Raw genomic sequence first — 21,573 nt, forward strand, 5'->3', positions numbered from 1 at the left:
AAGCACAGATATTTGTCATCAAAGGAGGATGAGCACAGTTGCATTTTAGATCGTGGACTTGAGTAGGTGTGCAATTTGGTTGACTTGCATAAACAGAAATTGCCTACTGCGACCACTTTGCACATGTTGATGGAAAGAGAACATGAAAGAAAGATGCCGATTATTGTTCAAAGCCAAAAACATTTCACTGCTCTCAGATAAAAAACACTGCATCTCATGGCATTTTTGTGGTTCCCTGAAATTAGATGCAATTACAAAGTGGGTAAGCGAGTACAAAAATAATAAATAAATTACTACTAACTTATTCAGCGCAAATTTAAACTCTGCCTCACCGATATTGTTCTCCCTTCCTATAAATGAAATCTAAATGATAATAGAGAGGAGCAAATGGAAAACATTAAGACAGATACGGACGAATAAAGTTCCCGTAACTCTCTTGGTTGAAAACTACCATCTAAATCTTTGATAACAGGATTCACAAAGGTGACTAGAAAAGGGGAATTTGGGTTGTGATGGATGGATTTTATAAAGAGGAGCCTGTTATCAATAAATTGCATTCTTCACAATGATAAAAAAGACACCAGTGGACAGTTAGGGTTCTTTGTGAAGACCCAAGGGACCAAATGTCGACACGTCGTTAAAAATGAATATTAGAAATGGATCTTTATTTCAAAGGAACTGGCCTGATCTTTCATTTCTAATGGCTACAATTCTCTTGCAGTTGAAAACAGGAAAATGAGCTTTCATTATAAAAGAGATCTTGGTTTCGGATTGTGCGGCTCCATTGTATCGGGCTCTCATATCATGACAGTTTATCAAGTGCTGTATTTAATGGTGTCATAGAGTTCAGTCTTCTCTGAACAGGACTGAATAGGAGTTTAGCTTTGATTAAATTTCTCACAAATCCAACAAATTTTTACAAATCTATTTTTAATGTTAGAATGATAAAAATGAAAATATAAGACGCAAACATAGAAGAAGTTGGCAACTGAAATGACAAAACTGAACAGTTTCACTGCTCCAACGGCAGTGAAAATGTTGTGAATTAAAATAAATAGTTTGACTAAATAAGTAACAAAAAAACCTTGCCACAGCCTATAAGACACAGATAAAAGCCCTTATCAGTATGGAATTGTCATGTTATTATAGCTTATGTCATACTTAACATATTTATTAAATGTAAACATTTTCCCTTAATAGACAGCTCTGTCACTGAATCTCATTAAAATGTCCATATAACCATAAAGCCTATAAATAATCATCAAAAACAAATAAAAATACATTATTTACATATTTTGTATTTTGTTTTTTGCTTTTTTTTGTGACTTTGCAAAATTATCCAGAGCAGAAATTCAATGAAGTGCTTTGTATTTCTTCCCCTTATCAGCCATGTATAATTTTTTTGTTGACATATTATCTCAAGGTCAGTCCAAGTGCTTGGCTTTGTCATGTGACACGTACCTGGCTTTGAGACTCAGAAGCCAAAAAGCACAACTGTCGATCAGAGCATGAGTTTAAAGTATGTATAAGTTATGTTTTTGTTTTGCAGATTTACAGCCCTATACAAAATGCATTCAGAGTTCGTCATCTCAAAAACTGTTGTCATCTCTCTACAAAAAAAAAAAAAAAAAAGCCATAAAAATACGTGTTTACAAAGATAAGTGTGTGAATATCCATGAGGGATAGCGCTGATCTGAGTTGATGATTCAGAGGACCTCAGTCCCTGCACTTTTTCAGCAGGCCAGAGGCGATGGCTCTCACTGCCCTCATGGTCTCCGTGCAGGTGGGATTAATCAAAGTCTCAGGCAGCAGGAAACCAAAGTAGCCCGTGTCACGCAGCTCAAAGGCAAAAGCATAAGGAATCCCAGTCTTATAGGCCCAGTCAATAGAGCTTCCAGAGCTCACATCTGTAACAAAAACAACGTTGTTATATCACAGCTGCGCTTCTGGGATGAAAATGAGTATAAGGTCAAAAATTTCAGCAATTTTCGATAACTTCCGAGCTGAGGTCATGCGGGGGTGATGAGTCCGATGTTGACTCCCATTGAACAGTTGGTTGATAAGAGTGAAACAGACAAACTGTCCTTCTCTCGTAAAATGTTAAACTTACAAAGAGTTGTGGAGGCAGGTCCATATCTGTATCTCACTCCATACGCTGAATAAAGTGCAGATACGGCGTTCTGGGCAGCTGTTTCCTGTAAAGGATTTGGCAAAAAGTACCTGGCTGTCATGTAACAGTAAAAACAAGCAAACACTGAATTGTTTTTAACCAGAGATAAGCTGACATTATGAATAACTGAGCAACACAGACCGGTGCTTTGCAAGCCTGCCACACACACACACCTTACACATTTTACATGCACTTTTAAATGAAGAAATGATTCCAGTACAAATATTTTTGAACAGAGAACATGGAACACATAGCACTCACCACACAGTTAAAGTTGGGGATAGTGGCATATTTGTAGGAATACGGATAAAGGAGCATCTGGGCATAGGCGTGGATTGATATATAGGCCTTAACGCGTCTCTTGTGTTTGCGTAGGAACTTAGCGACAGCCTTCACCTCTGGCTCAGACTCAGGGTAGGGTCCACAGTATGTATCATCACACGGATGGGAAGAAGCCCCCTCCTCTGAGACAGAGAGAAAAACAACAAATCAGTTAAAGCTTCGTCGTCTACAAAGTTTGAAAGTTTCCCTTGTATCTGCTCTCTGGGCTTTGGGTTAGAGATTGTTTTGCAGACTTACTTGTATTATTTTCTTTTTTGATGTCACTTAATCGTTTTTTTTTTTTTTTTTTTAAACTAGTTGTTGTTGTTGTTGTTTTAACGTCGGTAATGTGTTCCTGTGTCCTTTAGTGTGTAAGAAATGGATGTGCCAAGTAGGATGTAAAATTTTGTAGCACTTTCATGCTGAGAAAGGTTTTAAATTGTATCCTCATGAGAGTAAATACAAAAGTGAAGTTAATGAATATTTGTACATGCAAATCCATGGGGAATGGGCCCAAACAGTGTGAAAAAAAAACCTATATCCTACATTAATTGCAACACATTTATAAGACAATTTATACACACACACAGACACACACACACACACACACTTTTTTATTTTGGTTTGTGGTTATTCTCTGTTCAGATCTGCAAAGCTGTTTCAGGATATTAGGAAAACAGAAAGAGATAAAATCTTGAACAACAAATTATTTCTGCCAGCAGCTGAAATAGCATAAACTGAAATACTTACTGCGGTGTTTAAAAAACCCCCCAAAACAAAACAACCAAACAGACCAAAAAACAAAAAAAACAAAACAAAGACACTGACTAGCTCTTCATCTGACGACCATATAATAGCCTTCTGGTAGCAAAGAGGACTGATGTTAACAGGCTACAATACATTTTCCATGGGCGTTATCAATGCTCTCTGTACACAAGCTCTATATTGTAACAGCACATGGGTTTTTACAAAAACAATCCTTCAAGTCTTCCAAAGAGCCAATCTGAATCGTCATAAGGCCACACGTTTCACTGTAAGAAGGCACTGAGACCACTAAACTCAAGACACCTGTCAGTGTCCCATCTCAGAGAAAACTGGAAAACCATGGTAGCGGATTTTCTATGAGACAATGACTCAGCTGGTGTCTGTATTTCACATCATCCAGTGAGGATAATGGCTGTTGCATGTTTATCCTCTTTTGGTCCATAAATATAAGTACGATCATTTGGGGTTTTTTGGATCGCAGTTATGAAAACCATCTGATTCCCGGAGTGACGACTTAGCAGACAGTAATGCAGACATCCAGCCCCCTGTTTCCTCTCTTCCAAAATCACATCAAAAGGAGAGAGTCATCATCGCACAAACATTTAATCCACAGCTTACACTAATTAAGCAGGCAGAGCACCAGGAGACTTATCTCCAAGCAGCAGGGAGAGGAAAAAGCCAGAAGACACACACACACACACACACTTTCGCACATATGCAAGAAAAGACACAGACATCCACAAACACATTGACATCTATTTTTTTGGAACTAAATATTGATAGACCTAACCCTAACCACAATCAAGAAATATTTTGGTACTGTTTGTTTTAACAATTAAAATGTGAACCTTGCTCAGCCAAGGTTTTCAAATCGTGAGGAGCAGTAAAATACACTCACTGCTCACTCGATCAGGTTTTGCCAGATATTCCGACACTAACGAGGACACCTGGTCCTCAAGGCTACAGTAAAACTAGGAGATACATATATAAACACACACACAGACGCACACACACACAGACATAGAAAGTCTGCAGATCTGTTTTCTTAGGTAAGAGACTGAACTGCCCTACACAATGTTTACCATGAATATTTGATTTTGTTTGCCCATTTTTTTTTTATTCTTTTTGTTCACCATCAAGGCTGGTTACTGAGAAAACTCTGCATATAGATACAGCAGATAGATGTCTATGTCCTCAGTTAAAAGTTGGTGCGCAAGAAGAAAGACCACTGCTAAATGTCATTTCAACTCACCACACCACTTCACTTTCCAATTCCGGTTGGCATCTACACCACGACAATGGTACTTGGCATTTTTGGAGCGTGTTTTCCTCCAAAAGCGGTCCTGAAGTTGGGAAAACGGTGAAAAGTACATAAACATTTCATTCTCTTAATAAATTACCGGAATGTCACTTTACAACCTGGAACAACGAGCTACTGATCCGGTCAAAAAGATAAACGGGAAAGGACAAAACAGACAGTTACCACTTTCCAGCTGTAATGATAGCCGTCCACGTTGAACACGGGCATCACATAGAAAGTTAATTGATTGATCAGTCGTCTCATACTGGAATCATGACGATAGGAGTTCAGTGCCTGGAGTGAGAATGAATAGTATTACACAAACAGGAGAAAGATGAGAAAAGAAATATTCGAAGTTTCCTGGCATATATGTCGTAAAAATATGCTTTGTGTAAAGTCGTAGCAGCGTAAAGATATTAATGAGGACAGGTTGTTGAATTGATTCTCATGGGTGAATCAGGAACTCACTTCAGTTGCTGTAACATCCATAAGCCCTTTTGTTCTCTCAATAAATCTGAGCTCATTAATGCATTGCTTAAGACCTCCACTAAACAACCTCTACCCTCACAGGTTCACGGCTCAAACTTTATGCCAGATAGCTCTGTTTGGAGGCAAATTCAAATTCAAGTTGTTAACAAAGTCCATTTCTTTCCATTAAAAACTAAACCCCTGGTGATTCCCATGTACGTATACATACACATTTGGCTGATGTCTCCCAAACAGCAAAGCAAAGCAATTTACACACCAAAAAAGACTTTTATATGGAAAACATCTCACACTCCTCTTGAAAAAAAAAATGTCATACATGGCAGCTTAACGTGTGTAGCAGTGAAGAATAGGATTGGAGAAATGGGATTTGACTAGAGGACAAAGCAGACTTATAATCTGGATCAAATCAAGGTTAATCCACCTTTGAAAAGTGTCAGCGGTCTGCCACACAGTGGTGTGTTTGAGGTACTGAGTCAGTCATCCATCAACAAGGTTTTCACCCACAGCCCGATTACCAAAACAGCCTCCTCTGTCTTCATTTTCCTCAGAACAATATCTCCGCAAACAAGTCGTAAATGATCTGTCTCAACGACGCTGGCACTCAGATACTGTCATTTAAATGAATCCCACATTACTAGACTTCATCATGTGTAATGTTTTTTCACCACTACAACTGTTTGTTATGATTTACTCGCAGCCTAATGGGTAGGAACTTTGAAGCTGCTAGTCACTGAGAAAGACAGTGAAATGGGCTCATTACTTTCCTCCATCTGTAATTTCTTATGCTGTATTATTCTCGTCCGGGCCACGATCAACTAATTCTGATGTATTTATGAGTAAATGTGGGAAAAGTTTGCGGATTCCCCGGCTGATGTCTAAGTGATCTACAATAAGAAGACAACATAATATCTTTGTCCCTGCCTGAAGTGATCAGTGACATTACTGAAACGTGAAGGAAGATTATAATACACACTTCTTTGACAAACCACTGGCAGAAGGCTGGGCCGATCCATTCTCGCGCATGAACTCCACAGTCAATCCATACTGCTTTCTTGTATGTCCGTGTTCTCTTTCCTAACTGACAAGAGGTGAAACAGGGGAGTTTTGTGTGAGAAAGTACTTAATAAATAAAACCGAAAGTCTCAGCTTTCAGCCCTCTTCTCTCGTACCTGAAGCACGTAAAGAGGTCGACCCTCATACGACCGCCCAATGGAGAACATGTCCAGCATGTGTGGGTGTGTCCTATTCATTTCAAACATCCAACTCTGGATCTGTAAAATACACAAATATACGCAGCTAAGTCTCAGACACTCATGTACAGTATATTCTGTACAATGTCAGACACATTACATTCCATTTTATGCTTTGCAGCTTGACAGAAAATTCCAGATGTACTGCGGTCCACGCAGAATTCAAACATACTTTTCATTGTGCCAAGTTCATTGGAACTCCATTATCATTTGCATGACAAAACGACTCCCATTTGTCTTCACACCGGCCAGATTACTCCCATACAAGAATATGTGCCATGCACACAGTTTATATAACATACCGTATAAAGGCCTGGCTAAGCAATCACTGTTTAAACTCCTCAGACATTCTCCTGATATATGCCTCAAATGGCTGCATTTTGAAAAATCCATTTGGTTTGACGGCGACTTCATTTTCATAAGGTCTCGAGACTGTTTGTAATAATAGCTGCCAACTCGAAATGATTCACTGTTGCTTTCAGAGAAAATCCCTTATCAGTCCCACTGTCAAGACGGCGGGGGCCAGAGGAGGTATAAAATTGAATGTTATTCTTCTGGTGTTTTTTTTTTTTTTTTTTATCTGAGAAGTTCACTCACTCATCAACAAATCATCAGAGTAAATCACAGAGTGTTTGAGTTGTGTTCTAGAGCCCCTATTTTAAAGCTGCCTCTCTGTCTCTTTGTATGAAGGAGCGGGTGGTAATGACTGGTTGGCCAAGTGCTGCTCCTTGAGCCCTATACGCTGACTGTGGAATGCATATGGGCTTTGGCTCTTGATAGATTCATGATTCAGTAGACTGAATACAAATGCACAAGTCAAAGACTTTGTTACCATGGGAAAATAAACAGCCCCAAGGTGCTGTCTTAGGCGTGCCACTGCAGCGTGGTGAAGGAGTGGGTTTTCTTTTTTTTTTTTTTTTATGAAGGAAATCTTAGCTGTGAGTGATATTCCATGCTTGTGTTCTTGCTTGACTGACGCCGTCAAATGCCCTCTGTGTGTCCTCTCTCTCTCTCTCTCTCTCTCTCTCTCTCTCTCTCTCAGCCGTGCGTTTTGTGTCCTAGGCCTAAGCCTTTGTATGAGTAAGCATAGCAAACATCCATACAAAATTGCTTTTAAATGGCAAAGTGCTTCAGAGATGTTTGATTTAGCTTCAGTGCCTGTGTGAACAGGATTTAAAGTGGTGCCCTGAAAACTCTGAATAACGTTACATTTGTTTTTACATCTTCTTATAAAAAGATATCCGTATGTAATTACATCATGTCGCTATGTCTTTGCAGACTGAACTCCAGAATACACAGCTCAGTTCAAGGTAAGGTTAGTTATTACTCCTACCTCTTCCATGGAATGGTACACCTCGTAATCATACTGGAATTCGGACCGTCGTTTCCGTGAGGACCGATATCCTGTCTGTTTCTCAATTTCCTCTTGTAGATTGGAGATAAGAACCCTGAAGAGGACACAAAGTGATGAATGGATGTTAGATATATACTCCTTCACTCTGTTTAGTCAGTTAATGCAACCCTGTAACATGGGTAAACAGACTAACAACCAACCAGTTTTTTGATCATATTCAATCATAAGGTAGGTGCCTCTTCCAATGTACATAATCCATTCTCCAAAGGACATTAAAGTCTGTATGGTTTATATAACAGCGAACAGGAGAAGATATTGAGGCACTTAAAAAAACACACAAACAGAAACAACAACAACAAAAAACATATTTGAGTCAAACCATCCTGGTTCATGTAACCTTGCTAAGTGTTTGGGTTATTCAATATGTGATGCCTAAAACCTGTATTTTTGCTCTGTTTTTAGTGTCCATGAGATGCAAAAAGAACTAAGTGAATATGAGAAATAGGCATCTGATATTTTTGATGTGCTTTTATGATATTTTTCAAAAGAAATCCCACAATCTTTTCAGATTGTACTGTGATACAATCTTTCGAAATGTTTTTCATTCTCAGGCACATCAGAAACAATTTGGCAAAGGTACTGTCGTAAAGATAACTAAAGTGATTAAATTTGTTTTCACAGGAAACTCCAAAAATCCCCCAAACCCCCCCCAAAAAACACATTCACTTTGATTCAAGTTTGAGATGGCAATTTAAAAAAAAACATTAAGATCCAAATGTCTATTTCTCAGTTTTTATTTGTTAACTTTACCCTTGATACTCATACACTCTCATCACAGCTCTACCCCTCCAGATGCGGTAAAATATAAGAACATACCAGGATTGCTTGGATGTCCACATTGAATGGACATCCAAATCAAAGGATTCACAGTGCATGGAAAAAAATTTCCCTGAGGACCAACATGACAATGGCTGGCACTGACACTGTGGTGCCCATGATAACTCTCATCATTTGCTGGATCTAGATGAGTGGTGGCAATGGAAGATGAAAGGCAGCTTTAAGCAGAGGGGAGAGCGTGACGTCTCACACATGAAAATCGGATCTGTGGTAATCTGTGGTTACTTTGCTCTAGTTAAGAAACAGATGTCGCTGCTCCTCGTCCGTTCTTACGGGAATGGTGATAATGAGAGAGTGGAGGAGTCGTCGAGGCCGCACTTACGAGTGCTGGATGTGTTCCTGTCGAAGACGAGCCTTTAGTCCTGCTGTCCCATTCTGCCCCGTGTGCACATCCACTGCTCTGCCCTCGTGGATCAAAGACGCGCTGTTGGGCTGCCAAAGATCCACCTGTAACAAACAACACAAGAGACCTGCCCCTGTAAGAGCGTCGTCACCACTGACAAAGGCCAGCGAGAAAAATAAGTAGATTTAGCGGTTAGCTATTGGAGGGTCACCTGAGGATAAACCTGTGTGTTTGAGTGTTGTCCGACCTGCATATTCAATCTATTCGAGAAGTGTGACGTTCACGTTGGCGAAATGAACTCTCAGTCAGTAACGAAAACAGATTCATAAGAGAGATGGAACGCTAACTGATTGAGCCAGTTAGCTTCCAGTTCCTGTCTGGCCGCACTTTGAAAGAGACTTAACTTGAATGACAAAGCATTTTTCCCCTGTAAAAGCTCCAGGATGGAGCACTGCCGCATCAGCTTTTTCTTTTTTTTAACTACAAGTGATAACTGCTTCTGTCTCTTAACTATCAGGCTGTCTGCCCAGACCCCGTGAAAACCCAGCTTCAGTTTGTATTGGTGCCAGAGCGCAAATCAAACAAAAGCATTTAGATTCCGTGCCTTGTTGGTTTGCTGTTGAAGTTTTGACTGGATGGGACCGAAATGACACCTTGGGACTAGATCGATATTTTCCGGATTTTGAGTATGTGCCAAGCTGTCAGTGAAAGCGCTGCCAGCCTTCGGGAGTCTGGTGAGTGTGGAGACAGCGTTAATGACCTGCAAAACCACCGTCGATTTACAACACATGCACAACCCCTGCAGAATCCCACATCATCCACCCCAGTGTTCAAACTCAGGTCTCCAACACAAGATTCCTTTTAAACGCCTGCCAAGAAATGACGCTGTTGGTTTTGGGTGAAATAACAAGCCCAGTCAGCTAGAAAAGAATGCTCAAAATAAAAAAAAAACCAAACCCACAGCAACAATACCCTCTTGCACCAGTCACCAGCGCTGGTCTTTCCGTTTTCACTGGGGTGTTTTAGCTGTTATAAACAGAAATTAAATAGTTCAAGCAAACACTTATGCTGAGCACATAAATCTGCATTATTCAGGCTATTGAGATAATTAGTTTCTTACACTGAGACGATGGTTATAACCCTCCTTTCTCAGAGGGCTGTGACATTACTGTGACCAAGCAGGCATGGTATTTAAGTGTACCAGATTATCCATGTATTATGCAGATTAGCGATTCTAAAGATCGAGAATGTTCTTTCACTTTGAAAACTATATGTAATGCCAGATTTCAATCAATTAATGGGAAGTTTAATGAGCTCCTCAGTTTATAAAGTCTCTTATTCATGACTGTTGTGAAATCTTACGGTAGTACAGAGATGTGCTACAATAAACTGTGCTATTTATCCATATAAACTGAAATGCATATCAGTATGCAAATTCATTATGTCACTTATTTAAAACAACAAGTAAATTAAAATGCTCTAGAATAAAATGTTCCTTCACTACCATGCTATCACACATCAGTGACTGTGCCTACAAATGTATAAAAAGAAAATGTAATTTTATCTTCACCAGAGTTAATCCATTTGGCTCCCTAAAGGCAAACTTTTATTTTGTTCAGTCCATGGAGCAGTCTGAGAGTGTGACAGTAATTGTATAGCGTGTTTGTAAACTCTGAGGGGGGAAGAGTGTGTAGCTGGCAGGGCTTGGGCTGAATGTGTGGCTTGGTGCTGTCTCCAGGACTCTGCGAACTCAATTTAACAGGCCCCAACACAGACACTCATTCACTCCCAGTCCCAGTCCCAGCTCACAGTGGCAGTGGTCCAACACAGCCAGACACTCTCGCCATCTCCGACAACCAGTAAGGTCATTTCGTAGCTTGTAAACGTGAATGTAAAAACTTGTCGAACGCGGATTTTTGACGTGGAATGTTTGCGGATATTGCGACCGACCCCAGTGTTTGGAATCTGTTTTTACACCTTCAAGACTGTAGGAGATGTCGTGTCTGCCGGCAAAGCAAGATGTTGATTTTATAATAAAAAAAGATTCAGGGAAGGAAATCCTGCAACCTGCTGTATCAGTGTTTACATGTGTGAGCTTTGGTATTTATCGCAGACTAGATTCCATCTCACTTACAGAAAACATTAAAAAGATTCTGCCTCTGTTCATTTAGGAATATTGACACAAACTAAGGGCCAAGACATTAGTCAAATAAAATGATCTGACACATGGATCATTATCTGGGTGTGGTAAGTGGTGGCTCTTGTGTGTGTGTGTGTGTGTGTGCATGGGTGCATGAGTGTGTGTGTGTGTGCATGTGTGTGTGTGTGCGTGCACATGCATACATCAGTGTTAGTTTGGAAGGATTTGGCTTCACATACAGCTACAGCTGGATCTCGTTTCAATAAAGGGAAAACCCTGCTGGCTGGCACACTTGCTTATTAATGTGTAAATTGGTTTAATAGTTTGCAGAGGGTCATATTCAAGTTGAGACATGCACTGAGCCCCTTCATAATGAGGTAAAAAAAAAAAAAAAGCTTTTGTAGCGAAGCCATGGCACCAATTTGCCCAGCTCTTCTCAGTCTACACAAATGACAAATAATATAGTTGAATTTCAAATTACCTGGCACTCACCTCACAAGCCATATCAGCGTTTGACTTGAGCTAACAAACAACTCTCCTACTTTATATTCATTCTCTTGCATGTGCAGTTTCAGCAAACAGCTTTGAGTTAAACCTACTATTTTACCCTTCTTTTTGTTTGGGAAACGTTTCTAGAGTTTATTCCAAATAGCTTTGGATCATTCTGAAGCTTATTTTCATGATTATGGATATCAAATGCGGTGTGACAGATTTTGAATATCAGATAGCTGAACAAGGCCTGTGAATAATTACTTTTTTTCTTTTTTTTTACCTGATTTCCAATCCATTTTCGGCTAATGCTGAATTAGCAAAATGTCGAATTGAATTTTTTTTCTAGATCCCAGGGATTCTTGAGAATGGAAAATACTTCATTTAATTATGTTTTCTCTTCATACCGAAGCTCTTGTGCACACCTGGCACGAGAACTGTCCAGTTTTACATATGTGTGTATGTATGTAACCTCACATGTTTGTTTAGTTTCTTGTTTTAACTTGAGCTTAGGGTCAAGCCCTTTTAGCGAACACTGGACGTGGACAACTTTGGCAAACACTGTGTGTACAATAAAGCGCTCCATCTTATGGGTGAGGTAAATGTCTGTGAAAACACAGCCGAAATATCTGGGTGACCCGTACCAGCTCGAGGGAAAGCCGTGTTACTCAAACCCCGGGGGCATCGTGCCTAAGTAAATGCACAGGGACAGGAGCAGCTGTGCAAACAGTCATGTATGACCCTGGAGATGTCCCTCAACCCAGTCAGCCCACTTCAGACCTTCAGCAGAGACTCCCTGCGTCGCCTCCAGGCGATAAGGTAAACAGCCTAATCCGGGCCTGACTCAAAGAGTCGATTCAACAAGGTTCTGTACATATTACATTACTAATGCTACGTTCTAACTGGACAACTAACCTATTGACATTCGCAAATCAGTGACATCCCAAACATTACGCCGTCCCCCTTCTTTTGTTCAAGCTTTAATCTAGTATATATCTATATTCAGAGGCAAAAAAAAACAGTGAGTCAGCTCTCTCTGTTTTCTGTTGTTGTGCTTTGTAATTATCCCCCCGAATGCGAATGTCCTTGAGCTGCAGATGAGACCTTTCACCGTGACTTTAACAGACTTCTCATCCATCTGTCCCTGCAGACCACTCATTCTGTATCCCTGTCATTACATGACGTTTCCAATATAAATTTGCCTCTGAGTGCGCTGTCAAAAGAGCACAGCCTTTTGTTTTTGTTTTTGTTTTTTTTCATGCCTGCTGAAGTGAAGGACTGTACTTATTCATAGTAAACATTGCTCATCAACAACTCTGACACTGACAGAACTGTAATGTCAGAGGAGTTTTGCCTGTGAGTAGCGGCATGTAAAACCGAGACGAGGAACTCTTTGCCGCTAAGGTCTCAAACTCAAACTGCCACGCCCGGTGAGGGGCACGAGTGCACTCACTCCTCACTCATTCTAACGGGCGACGGCTACTCCGTTTTGAGACGTATTTCAAGTGCAGCGTAGGGGGTGGACAGTTGACAGCAACTTGAGCATCCACTGTCCAGAGTCTCAGTCACTCTGTAGGAGCTCTGAAGTTACGCATCACCTGCCTTGTGACTGCTTGTCAAGGGTCCAATATGGACTCGGATCAGGAGACGTGATGGGAATTTGACACGTGTTCTTAAGGCCGAGGATCTGAATCCCTGTAAAGTCTGTGAAAACACTGCCCAGCCCTATGCCGTTAGAAAGTTTGTATTCATGTGTTTTGAATGTGATTAGGAATATTGGAGAGTGATGACTTACGCTCATGTTTTGAAACAGTCGCCTGAGCACTTGAACCTCTTCCTCATTCCTGGGTGTTATTCTCAAGACTTGATCTCTGCAATACATTATGAATTCTGTTAAAAAAAAAAGCATACATAATAACTCTTACTGTACATTAATAGGACATTGAAGCTGATAACATAACGCGATATTGTCATGTTAAATCACTTTAAGCTTATTTGTGTTACATACACAGTATGTGGTCCGTTGAGAAAATCATACATTCCATAGATTATACAATGCTTAACTGCATTGTGTTTATATATGGGTTTAGATTACTAGTTCTACAATTAAATATGATGATGGCTTGCGCTGTCTAACAAACCACACGCTTGAAACACAAAGACTGTTTGAATGATCAAAGCATGTTGGTACATTCTTTATAGAAAAAAAAAAACTTTTACAGCCAATGATCTAAAGAACATCAACATGCCCTGCCTTTGTGGTAACTGGGTGAGGTTTTCAGTTCAGACAGTCCGGCTTTAAAAGATTTTTTACAAGGACACCCCCCCGAACCACACACACACACACACACACACATTTCCGGTGTCTGTCTGAGAAGTGCTAAAATATAAATGACATGTGGACTACACTAACACACACAAAAACAGGTCACTGTGTTCTGTAGGCAATGCACAGTTCACAGTAACTGCTTTCACCTTTCTCAAGGTCAAACCCCTCCTAGCGCCTCTTTAGTAGATCACATAACATCTAGGGAGAGTAAAAAAAAAAAAAAAAAATTTGGTATAAGTATTCATGGTGCATAGCCAGCCCCATTATTGGGGATTAATGGTAGGCAATGGTGTAATGGAAAAACAGCTCAGATGGGCAGGGGAACACCAAAAGGATCTTCCCACAAAAAGATCTGCCACCTGAGAAATGGCTGAACAACCACCAACAATGACCCCGTCTGCATCACCAACTATTTTTAGAGTGCTGATGACATGAGCGGAGATGTTTCCCCCCCCCACCCCACCTCAGATTCTCAGTGTCTCTATTGCACTGCACTGACGTGTGTGGCATTGTGTGCGAGGTTAGAATTCTTCCTCTTTGCCTAGGGTGTGGCATCCCATCATCGTGTCAAGTAATCCAATATCTGCACAGAAACTTCTCTTCTTTCAGACCACAAGATTAAAGGACTGAGGTTAGGCAGGATTTTGGGCCACTTTATTTAAGTTTTTAATTTCTAAAGATCTGTCAAAGGTTTAAGCAAACCTTGTTTTGGTTGAGAAGCAGATGATACATAATTATTCCAAATATTTTAGGATAAGACATTGGACTCCTTTTTGTGGGAGGTTTCCGCATCAACACAGACCACAAAAGAAGAATTACTTTTTAATCTTGAAACATGTTTAAAACACTTTCATAGTCCTAAAAATTAGAGCTTTGACAGCCAGCATAGTTATGCAAAGCAATCTGAATTTCAACAAGAAATCCTCAAAATCCTCTCAGTACAAACTGTATGCAAAATACAAGAACATTTTAACACGCAAACTTAATTAAGATAAATTACATGACTTTAACAGAGTGAAATAAATGTAATCGAGAATTCCTTATCGTCATAACGTGCACTGTCACGCCATCCAAACACGGTAATCCCTTAGATGTGTCGTACGATGCTGCAGACGCAAGACAGGTGTAGTCCCAAAGAAAAAAAAGACGTGGCAGGGAAAATGGATAAAGATTATTTTTTTACAAAGGCACGTGTCATCATCTTTAGTCTTGCCAGTCGTCAACCTACCTCTGGCTATCTGAGTTAAATGAACCAGGGAGGGAATTCCCATCATGGAAAATTATGCCTCATTAGTAATGGCAACAGCAAAAGTTGTCACATGGCAGAACAGGGATGACATCATGAATTACCATATTTCTCTTTCTTTCTTTCTTTCTTTCTTTCTTTCTTTCTTCCTTTCTTTCTTTGTGCTTGTGTATGGGTACATAAAACTGCAGTTTATTTACTACATGTAACCTCAACAAACTTTTTCAGAAATGTACTTACTCATTATTGGAAGTACTCACTATTTATAAATACAATGATCAGCACAACAAAATGATAAATGTGTACTTTTGAACATGAACAGTGCTTTATTTTTACTTAATAAACATTATTTTTACTTAATATTTTTTTTATACAGAATGCCAGTTGTTTGGTAATTATAACAGGGTCAAATGTTTTATTACTGCTCCACCCTGTAGTAATTTCTTTATTGATGTAATCCAATAAGTGTTCTAATAACATTTTGTCTGCCTGTTTATGTAGCAGATACATTCTCTAGAACTGAGATGTAATTGAAGACTGTGGGCCTAAATTAAAGACTGTAATTAAAAGCAGAAATAACACTCATTATAGACTTATGTATGGTTGGTTAGTACTTTATTTCTACAAATAGTTCGCAAATTTTTCTCCAAGTTATTTCCTCCAATACACCAAGCGTAGATGTTGAGAGCCAACTCTTAAAATACAATCTGTTTTTAAAGAGATGGACAACACAAATACATACGAATCATTGTCAGTGGGTTTTGTTTACTGAGCACTGTCCCAAGTGTGTCTAGGTTTTGTTGGTGCCAGCTGATGACTGAATCCCTCATACACACACTCAGGACAAAGCTTGGCATTCAGCCTGTGTGTGTTAGGAGTGAAGCTGTGCCTCTTGGTTACTCCGGGTCACACTCACACTATATTTCACACTCACACACACACACACACTTGACGAGGCTCTGATTGTGGCAATTTATTACCCCATGCTAGGCACCCATCACAGGAATGGAAGGAAGGGACAATGGCTTACCCTGTGGAGCACTGGTGTTTACAACACTCCTCATTCTGTCTCTCTCTCTCCCTCTCTCTCTCTCTCTCTCTCTCTCTCTCCCTTTCTCTTTCTCTATCCCTCTCTCTCTCTCTCTCTCTCTCTCTCTCCCCCTCTCTCTTTCTCTATCCCTCTCCCTCTCTCTCTCTCTCACACACACACACACACACACACACAGGAACTTTGCACTTGAGCAGCTCAGTATCTTAGATGCAAGGAAAAGCATTATAAATTAAAGTGGTATATTCCACATGAGATACTCTATCCTGAAAGTATGGTCTTTCAACAGCACTTTCAACAGAACCAAGCTCATTAACATTTTCCCCTCTAAAATACCACACTAATTGATTTAACTCAATTTTATCAATAAAAATTCACAGACTCTTCAAACGCCATCTATATTTCTCCAGTTTCTCTCAGCTGTCTTACTACTTCACATCCTTATTGGACATTAACACCTCACTGCCATTTACAAGGAGGATTAGAGCCATAATGGCTTCTCTTCCTTTCACTCCTGCTTTACCCTGGTGCTCTTTCATGTTTTGACACAGGAAATCAGGCAGTGCCTCTAACAAAAGTAGGAGCACTCTCTGGGGGAAACAAGGAGAAGAAAGGGTATCATGTACACCTCAGTGATCTAAGGAGGGAGAGATGGCTAAAGGTCTGCTCTTCTCCAGAATGTCACAGGCTTTAAGGAACACAAAACCGAGGGAGGAAAAATGCTGTGAATCCGACGTCTTTCAAACAACGTGTCCCTCCAGATGACCTCCACGATGAAAGCGCTCCAGTGATCAAAAGCTCAACCCCTCTTACATAGGACACAAAGTCATGAATGGCACTGATTTGGTTTGGTGAGCTGGAAAATTCAGACAACTGATTAGATCCAGACAACCAATCCTTTCTCGATCAGAAGAAATGAGAGGTGCTTTGGTAGAATTCTGTTATATTGTGTGGAACTTGTGTAAAACTGTCATCATTTGCAAAATTCCAACTTCATTTCCAATGCATGGGGTTTAATGTGACTGAGTTTCAGGGAACTGACTTGGCTTATTGATCTGTTTCCTTTTTGTCTAAACTGAGAAATGATTAAACTGTCATTTCATACAGTTGAAGACATTGCAACTGGGTCTTGCATATTGGGTGTCAACTTTCCTAGTTCTGCACTTCTATTCCAACATCCTAACATGACAAAAAGTGACTGCTGTTATATAAAAAAAAAGGTATCGCTACAGAAAGCACAATATGATCATTGAGCAGACTGATGTAGCACACAGTTCCCACTAGACCAGAGCCTTTATCAGTAAGAATAGAGCTCCTTTTTTTATAGTGTGTCTTCAAAGCTGTGTTTCTGCTGGCTGACTCTCACTCTGTTCTTAAGCTGTCAGTCCCCGAACCCCCAACACACACACACACACACACACACACACACTACTCAACAACACTAAGCCTTTCAAACATTCTCTGACAGCTAACAAAGAAATGTTTTTGGTGTTTCTGAAGACCTTGCCCCCCCCCCCATTCAGTTGTTAATAATAACATTTCTCTCGGTAATGTTACTAGCTGCAAAGCTATCTGGAGTATTAAATCAGTACGTTCTAATCAATAACCAGTAATTATGTTGTAAAAATAACACACTACTTCTGTTCCAGAACCTGTCAATTTTTTCTCATGTGAAACTTTACAATTTAATTACAATTTATCGTAAGTAATTTTGAACGAAATGCCGAAATTACAAAATAAAAGCGATACCAATGTTCCTGGTTGGAATAAAATACCAGTGCCAGTAAAATACCAGTATTTTATTGTCCTGCCATAATCTCAACTTTCACAGCATAGACCATAAAGCACTTGGGGTTTGGGTGGAGAATTTAAGCTTTAAAATGGGCTTTAGTCCCTCTATGGCTCTCAAAGAGTTGTACCAAACCCCTTCTGCTCCATTACCCTCCACCTCTTTAGCCTGTGTATGGAGCAGGGCCAGAATTAAAGGGGTTTTCCATGAAACAGTTCTGTGTTTTGGGATGTTCAACAATCCAAAATCTCCAAACACACATGGTACAGGCCACTTTACAGATAAACACGTTCCCTTACTTGGGAAGACCATACCAGACTGTATGTCAGTCGGTGAGAGTTTTAAGTTGTGGAAGAAACAACAATGTATATGTCTCTTCTGTGTTTCAGGGATGGGAGGGTGGATGCTGAGAACATGCAGTACTGTATTAAGCTGGGTCAAAATTAAAACTAGATACCTTACTGGCATTAATTATGATTCAGTTGTCCAGTCCCATTATATATGTCATGCTCAGATAATGAGCTTTCTTATCTTTACAATGAGACCAATATTTCCCAGTATAAAAACAGTCATTAAAAGCTGCTTCTTCAGCAAAGAGGAAAGCTTGCTCCCGCTAACATACATCATAAAAAGGGTCCAGGACATCTATACATGTTAAAACCAAGTTACTTATGTCCTTACCAAAACATTCATGTAAAGCGGGAGAGAAACAAAAAAAACCTCTTGGTCCTACAGAGAGGCTTTGTAAAGTAAATCCGGTGCTGACAGGGAGAAGAGACGAGATTATCTCTTGTCTTGATATGCTGTGCAGCGACAGGACTGATTTCACTGCTAAAAATACCGCTCATACCTACACGTTTCTTCACTCGCATACTCCCCAGCCATGGTATGAATGAGTGCTCTGTAGACTCAACTTCAACCACTTCTTAACACACGCATGAATGAATGAGAGACATCACTTACCCTGCATAGCGATTGTTGTAGAGGTAGGCACCGACGGGACATAGCACCGTACTGCAAATCATAACACAACCCAGTAACACTGCGGCGTGAACTGCGTTACTGACGCTCATATTTGCTTATGAAAAGACTGATAGTCTGCAATAATCAAAGCTGAACGCTGGAACAGTGATCAGAATCTGCTGACAAGTTTCAAAACTCCAGAAGTGCTCGAGTACTTATTGCCGCGTCCTGCCGCAGCTCGCATATGATTGAGGTAGAGGTGTAAGAGTCGGTGAAGTGTGAATTCTGAAGTACCCCGTCTTTTAAGATGCGAAGAGTCGCCGTCACGTGACTGTCAGAAGAGTAGGTAAAAGAATCCCCTTTTGGGATGAGTTCTGAGGAGGTGCCGCGGGCCCATCCCACAACATGAGGGTAACTGTCCTCTATCCGAACAAGGTATCCTCTCGTGTCGTTTTTCTCCTCCTTGAGTCTGAGACGGCTTTGAAAATCGGCTTTCTCGTAGTCGCTTCCAAAGTTTAAACCGGTTTCTCAAACGCAGTCATTTAAAAACGACTGTGATTATTCAATCATTCACAGTTGTACGTTATACTGCTTATTAGAATAAAGGGCACATTTAAATAATAATGGAATAAAAATGGTACGCCTGTATCCTCTTTGCTATTCATTACAACCTGTGCAGACTCCCCTTGAAGTTTATTTTTATGGAGGACCGCCGTGAAACTGTCTGTGTGTTCCATTTCCGTTGTACATTGCGATCTTCTGTTTGATCCTGTATTTATCAGGCAGCAGAGTGACTAAATGTCTGAGTAAACCAGCTGGCTGAATGCTTTGTGATTGCATGGCAGCAGCACATTTTTCAAATAGTTTTCACTGTGTCAACACCGCGCCACCTGTTTTTACACCCAATTACTGTGCAACAGATTATTCCTCGAAACAGGCTCGGATAGAACACTACTTCCCATCTATTAGGGGAAAAACAGAATTTAGCGGGTTCCGTTGTACCTCCAAACTGGAATCACTGCTGTCTGAGCGAGATTGATTTTTGGCGCTTGCGTGGCCATGGATTTGAATCCCGCGCAAATGTTTGTAGTTTAGAAAAAAAAAAAACTCTATGAAAAATTTCAGAAGAAATTGATCAACAATAGTTTAGCAGAAGGTTCTTCAAGAAATGGCCATAGGAATGGATCTGTTAGCACTTTGGATTTGGCTCTCAAAGTACCACATAGAGTTGTACCAAACCCCTTCTGCTCCATTACCCTCCATCTCTTTAGCCTGTGTACGGAGCAGGGCCAGAATTAAAGGGGTTTTCCATGAAACAGTTCTGTGTTTTGGGATGTTCAACAATCCAAAATCTCCAAACACACATGGTACAGGTCACTTTACTGTTAAACATGTCCCCATATTTTGCAGAGGACCATACCAGACTGTATGTCAGTCGGTGAGTATTTTGTTTGTAGTTTAGAAAAAAACTCTATGAAAAATCTCAGAAGAAACTGATCAACAATAGTTTAACGATACAAAACTGCTCTTCAGTGTAACATTATTCTAATAGTAGTATGATATAAATTGTTTGAGGCGTATTATTCATCAAATGATTTCACAAAGCTAAACAGTTGCCAAGATTCTGGCTATTTAGCTTTAGATAATTACAGCAACATAGACCTAAACAAAAGGGTCAGTGATGGAGAAACAAGGAGGGACACGGACAAGGTGAACATTTTGGGAGTGTTTATAAAATCCCTGCATAGAAACAAGCTGGGGGGAAAGCATGTGGCAAGCTCACGTGTACATCCGTACAGTGCTAACAGATCTGTTCCTATGGGCATTTCTTGAAGAACCTTACGCTTGTGGAAAAACAACCTAAGAGTGTTTTTAAGTATCTGAACAGCCTGAAATACAGTAGCATATTCACAAAGTTGGCTGGTGTGTGTAGATCATGTTCAGGTTTTTGTGGAGAACCAAAAAACTGCTTGCGTAAATAGGGAGCCCAGGTTTGCCTGCCTGTTGAGTACATGGCAGGGAGTTGAAGCACACTCATTGAGCATTCAAAGTAGGGCCAACCCAAAGAGAGACCACTATACAACCTCAGCAGTGGCTGGTGTGGTCAGCACAGTCATGGGCACACAGATTCTGTAAGCTTTTGGGATAGGTGGGCCCACCAACCTTTCATAAAGTCTTATTTCATATGTTGAACTGCAAGTGTTGGCTGCAGAGTCAGGTCAGTCTTTTATCATTTCTGTTTCCGTGGAACAATTCTGAAGTGAGTTGAGGTGATGGTGTGAATAACCTCTTTGATACCTAACTCTCCACCACTGTAAGTTTGGATATGCTCCACTGGAGACGAAGGAACAGTCAACACAGAGCAACTGACAGCAGATTTTTATGCTTCTCATATGGCCTTTGGTTTTATACTTGCTGCTGGGATGTTGGGATGGGCTACAAGAGTATTTTTCTATGTATAAGAATGGTCTCTCTCTCTCTCTCTCTCTCTCTCTCTCTCTCACACACACACACACACACACACACACTAACACGCTGATCTTATGAAACTCGATACTGTTTCATTTCTTGCACTTATTTGGTCTGAAAATTTGTCCCTCATAGGCAGAATGAATAAAAAAAAAAAAAATTGTAAGGTAGGCCCAGGACCCCATGGATGCTACCTCTGGGGCACTCTTGG

The 21,573-nt window shown here is 40.3% G+C and overlaps 1 protein-coding gene across 1 annotated transcript; it reads right to left on the bottom strand.

The window, feature by feature from the left end:
• Window positions 1-1,716: 1,716 nt before the first annotated feature.
• cpa6 (carboxypeptidase A6) lies at window positions 1,717-19,003 on the bottom strand. The gene is made up of 11 exons (XM_030767545.1): window positions 18,894-19,003; window positions 13,314-13,389; window positions 8,869-8,993; window positions 7,629-7,743; window positions 6,215-6,316; window positions 6,019-6,123; window positions 4,740-4,850; window positions 4,509-4,599; window positions 2,432-2,634; window positions 2,111-2,195; window positions 1,717-1,907 (listed from the first exon to the last, which is right to left on the bottom strand). Exons 1-11 carry the CDS (start codon window positions 19,001-19,003, stop codon window positions 1,717-1,719), a joined length of 1,314 nt encoding a protein of 437 aa, XP_030623405.1.
• Window positions 19,004-21,573: the final 2,570 nt, after the last annotated feature.

The sequence above is a fragment of the Chanos chanos genome, chromosome 3, assembly GCF_902362185.1.
Source record: "Chanos chanos chromosome 3, fChaCha1.1, whole genome shotgun sequence".
NCBI lineage: Eukaryota > Metazoa > Chordata > Actinopteri > Gonorynchiformes > Chanidae > Chanos > Chanos chanos.

What these genes read in the sequence shown, in the direction of transcription:
- cpa6 (XM_030767545.1), bottom strand. Translation starts at nt 19,003, where the DNA reads ATGAGCGTCAGTAACGCAGTTCACGCCGCAGTGTTACTGGGTTGTGTT. An exon ending in TGTACCATTCCATGGAAGAG is followed by an intron (nt 6,317 to 7,628) that starts GTAGGAGTAATA and finishes TGTATTTTACAG; the next exon opens with ATCCAGAGTTGGATGTTTGA. An exon ending in ACCTGCCTCCACAACTCTTT is followed by an intron (nt 1,908 to 2,110) that starts GTAAGTTTAACA and finishes TTTTTGTTACAG; the next exon opens with ATGTGAGCTCTGGAAGCTCT.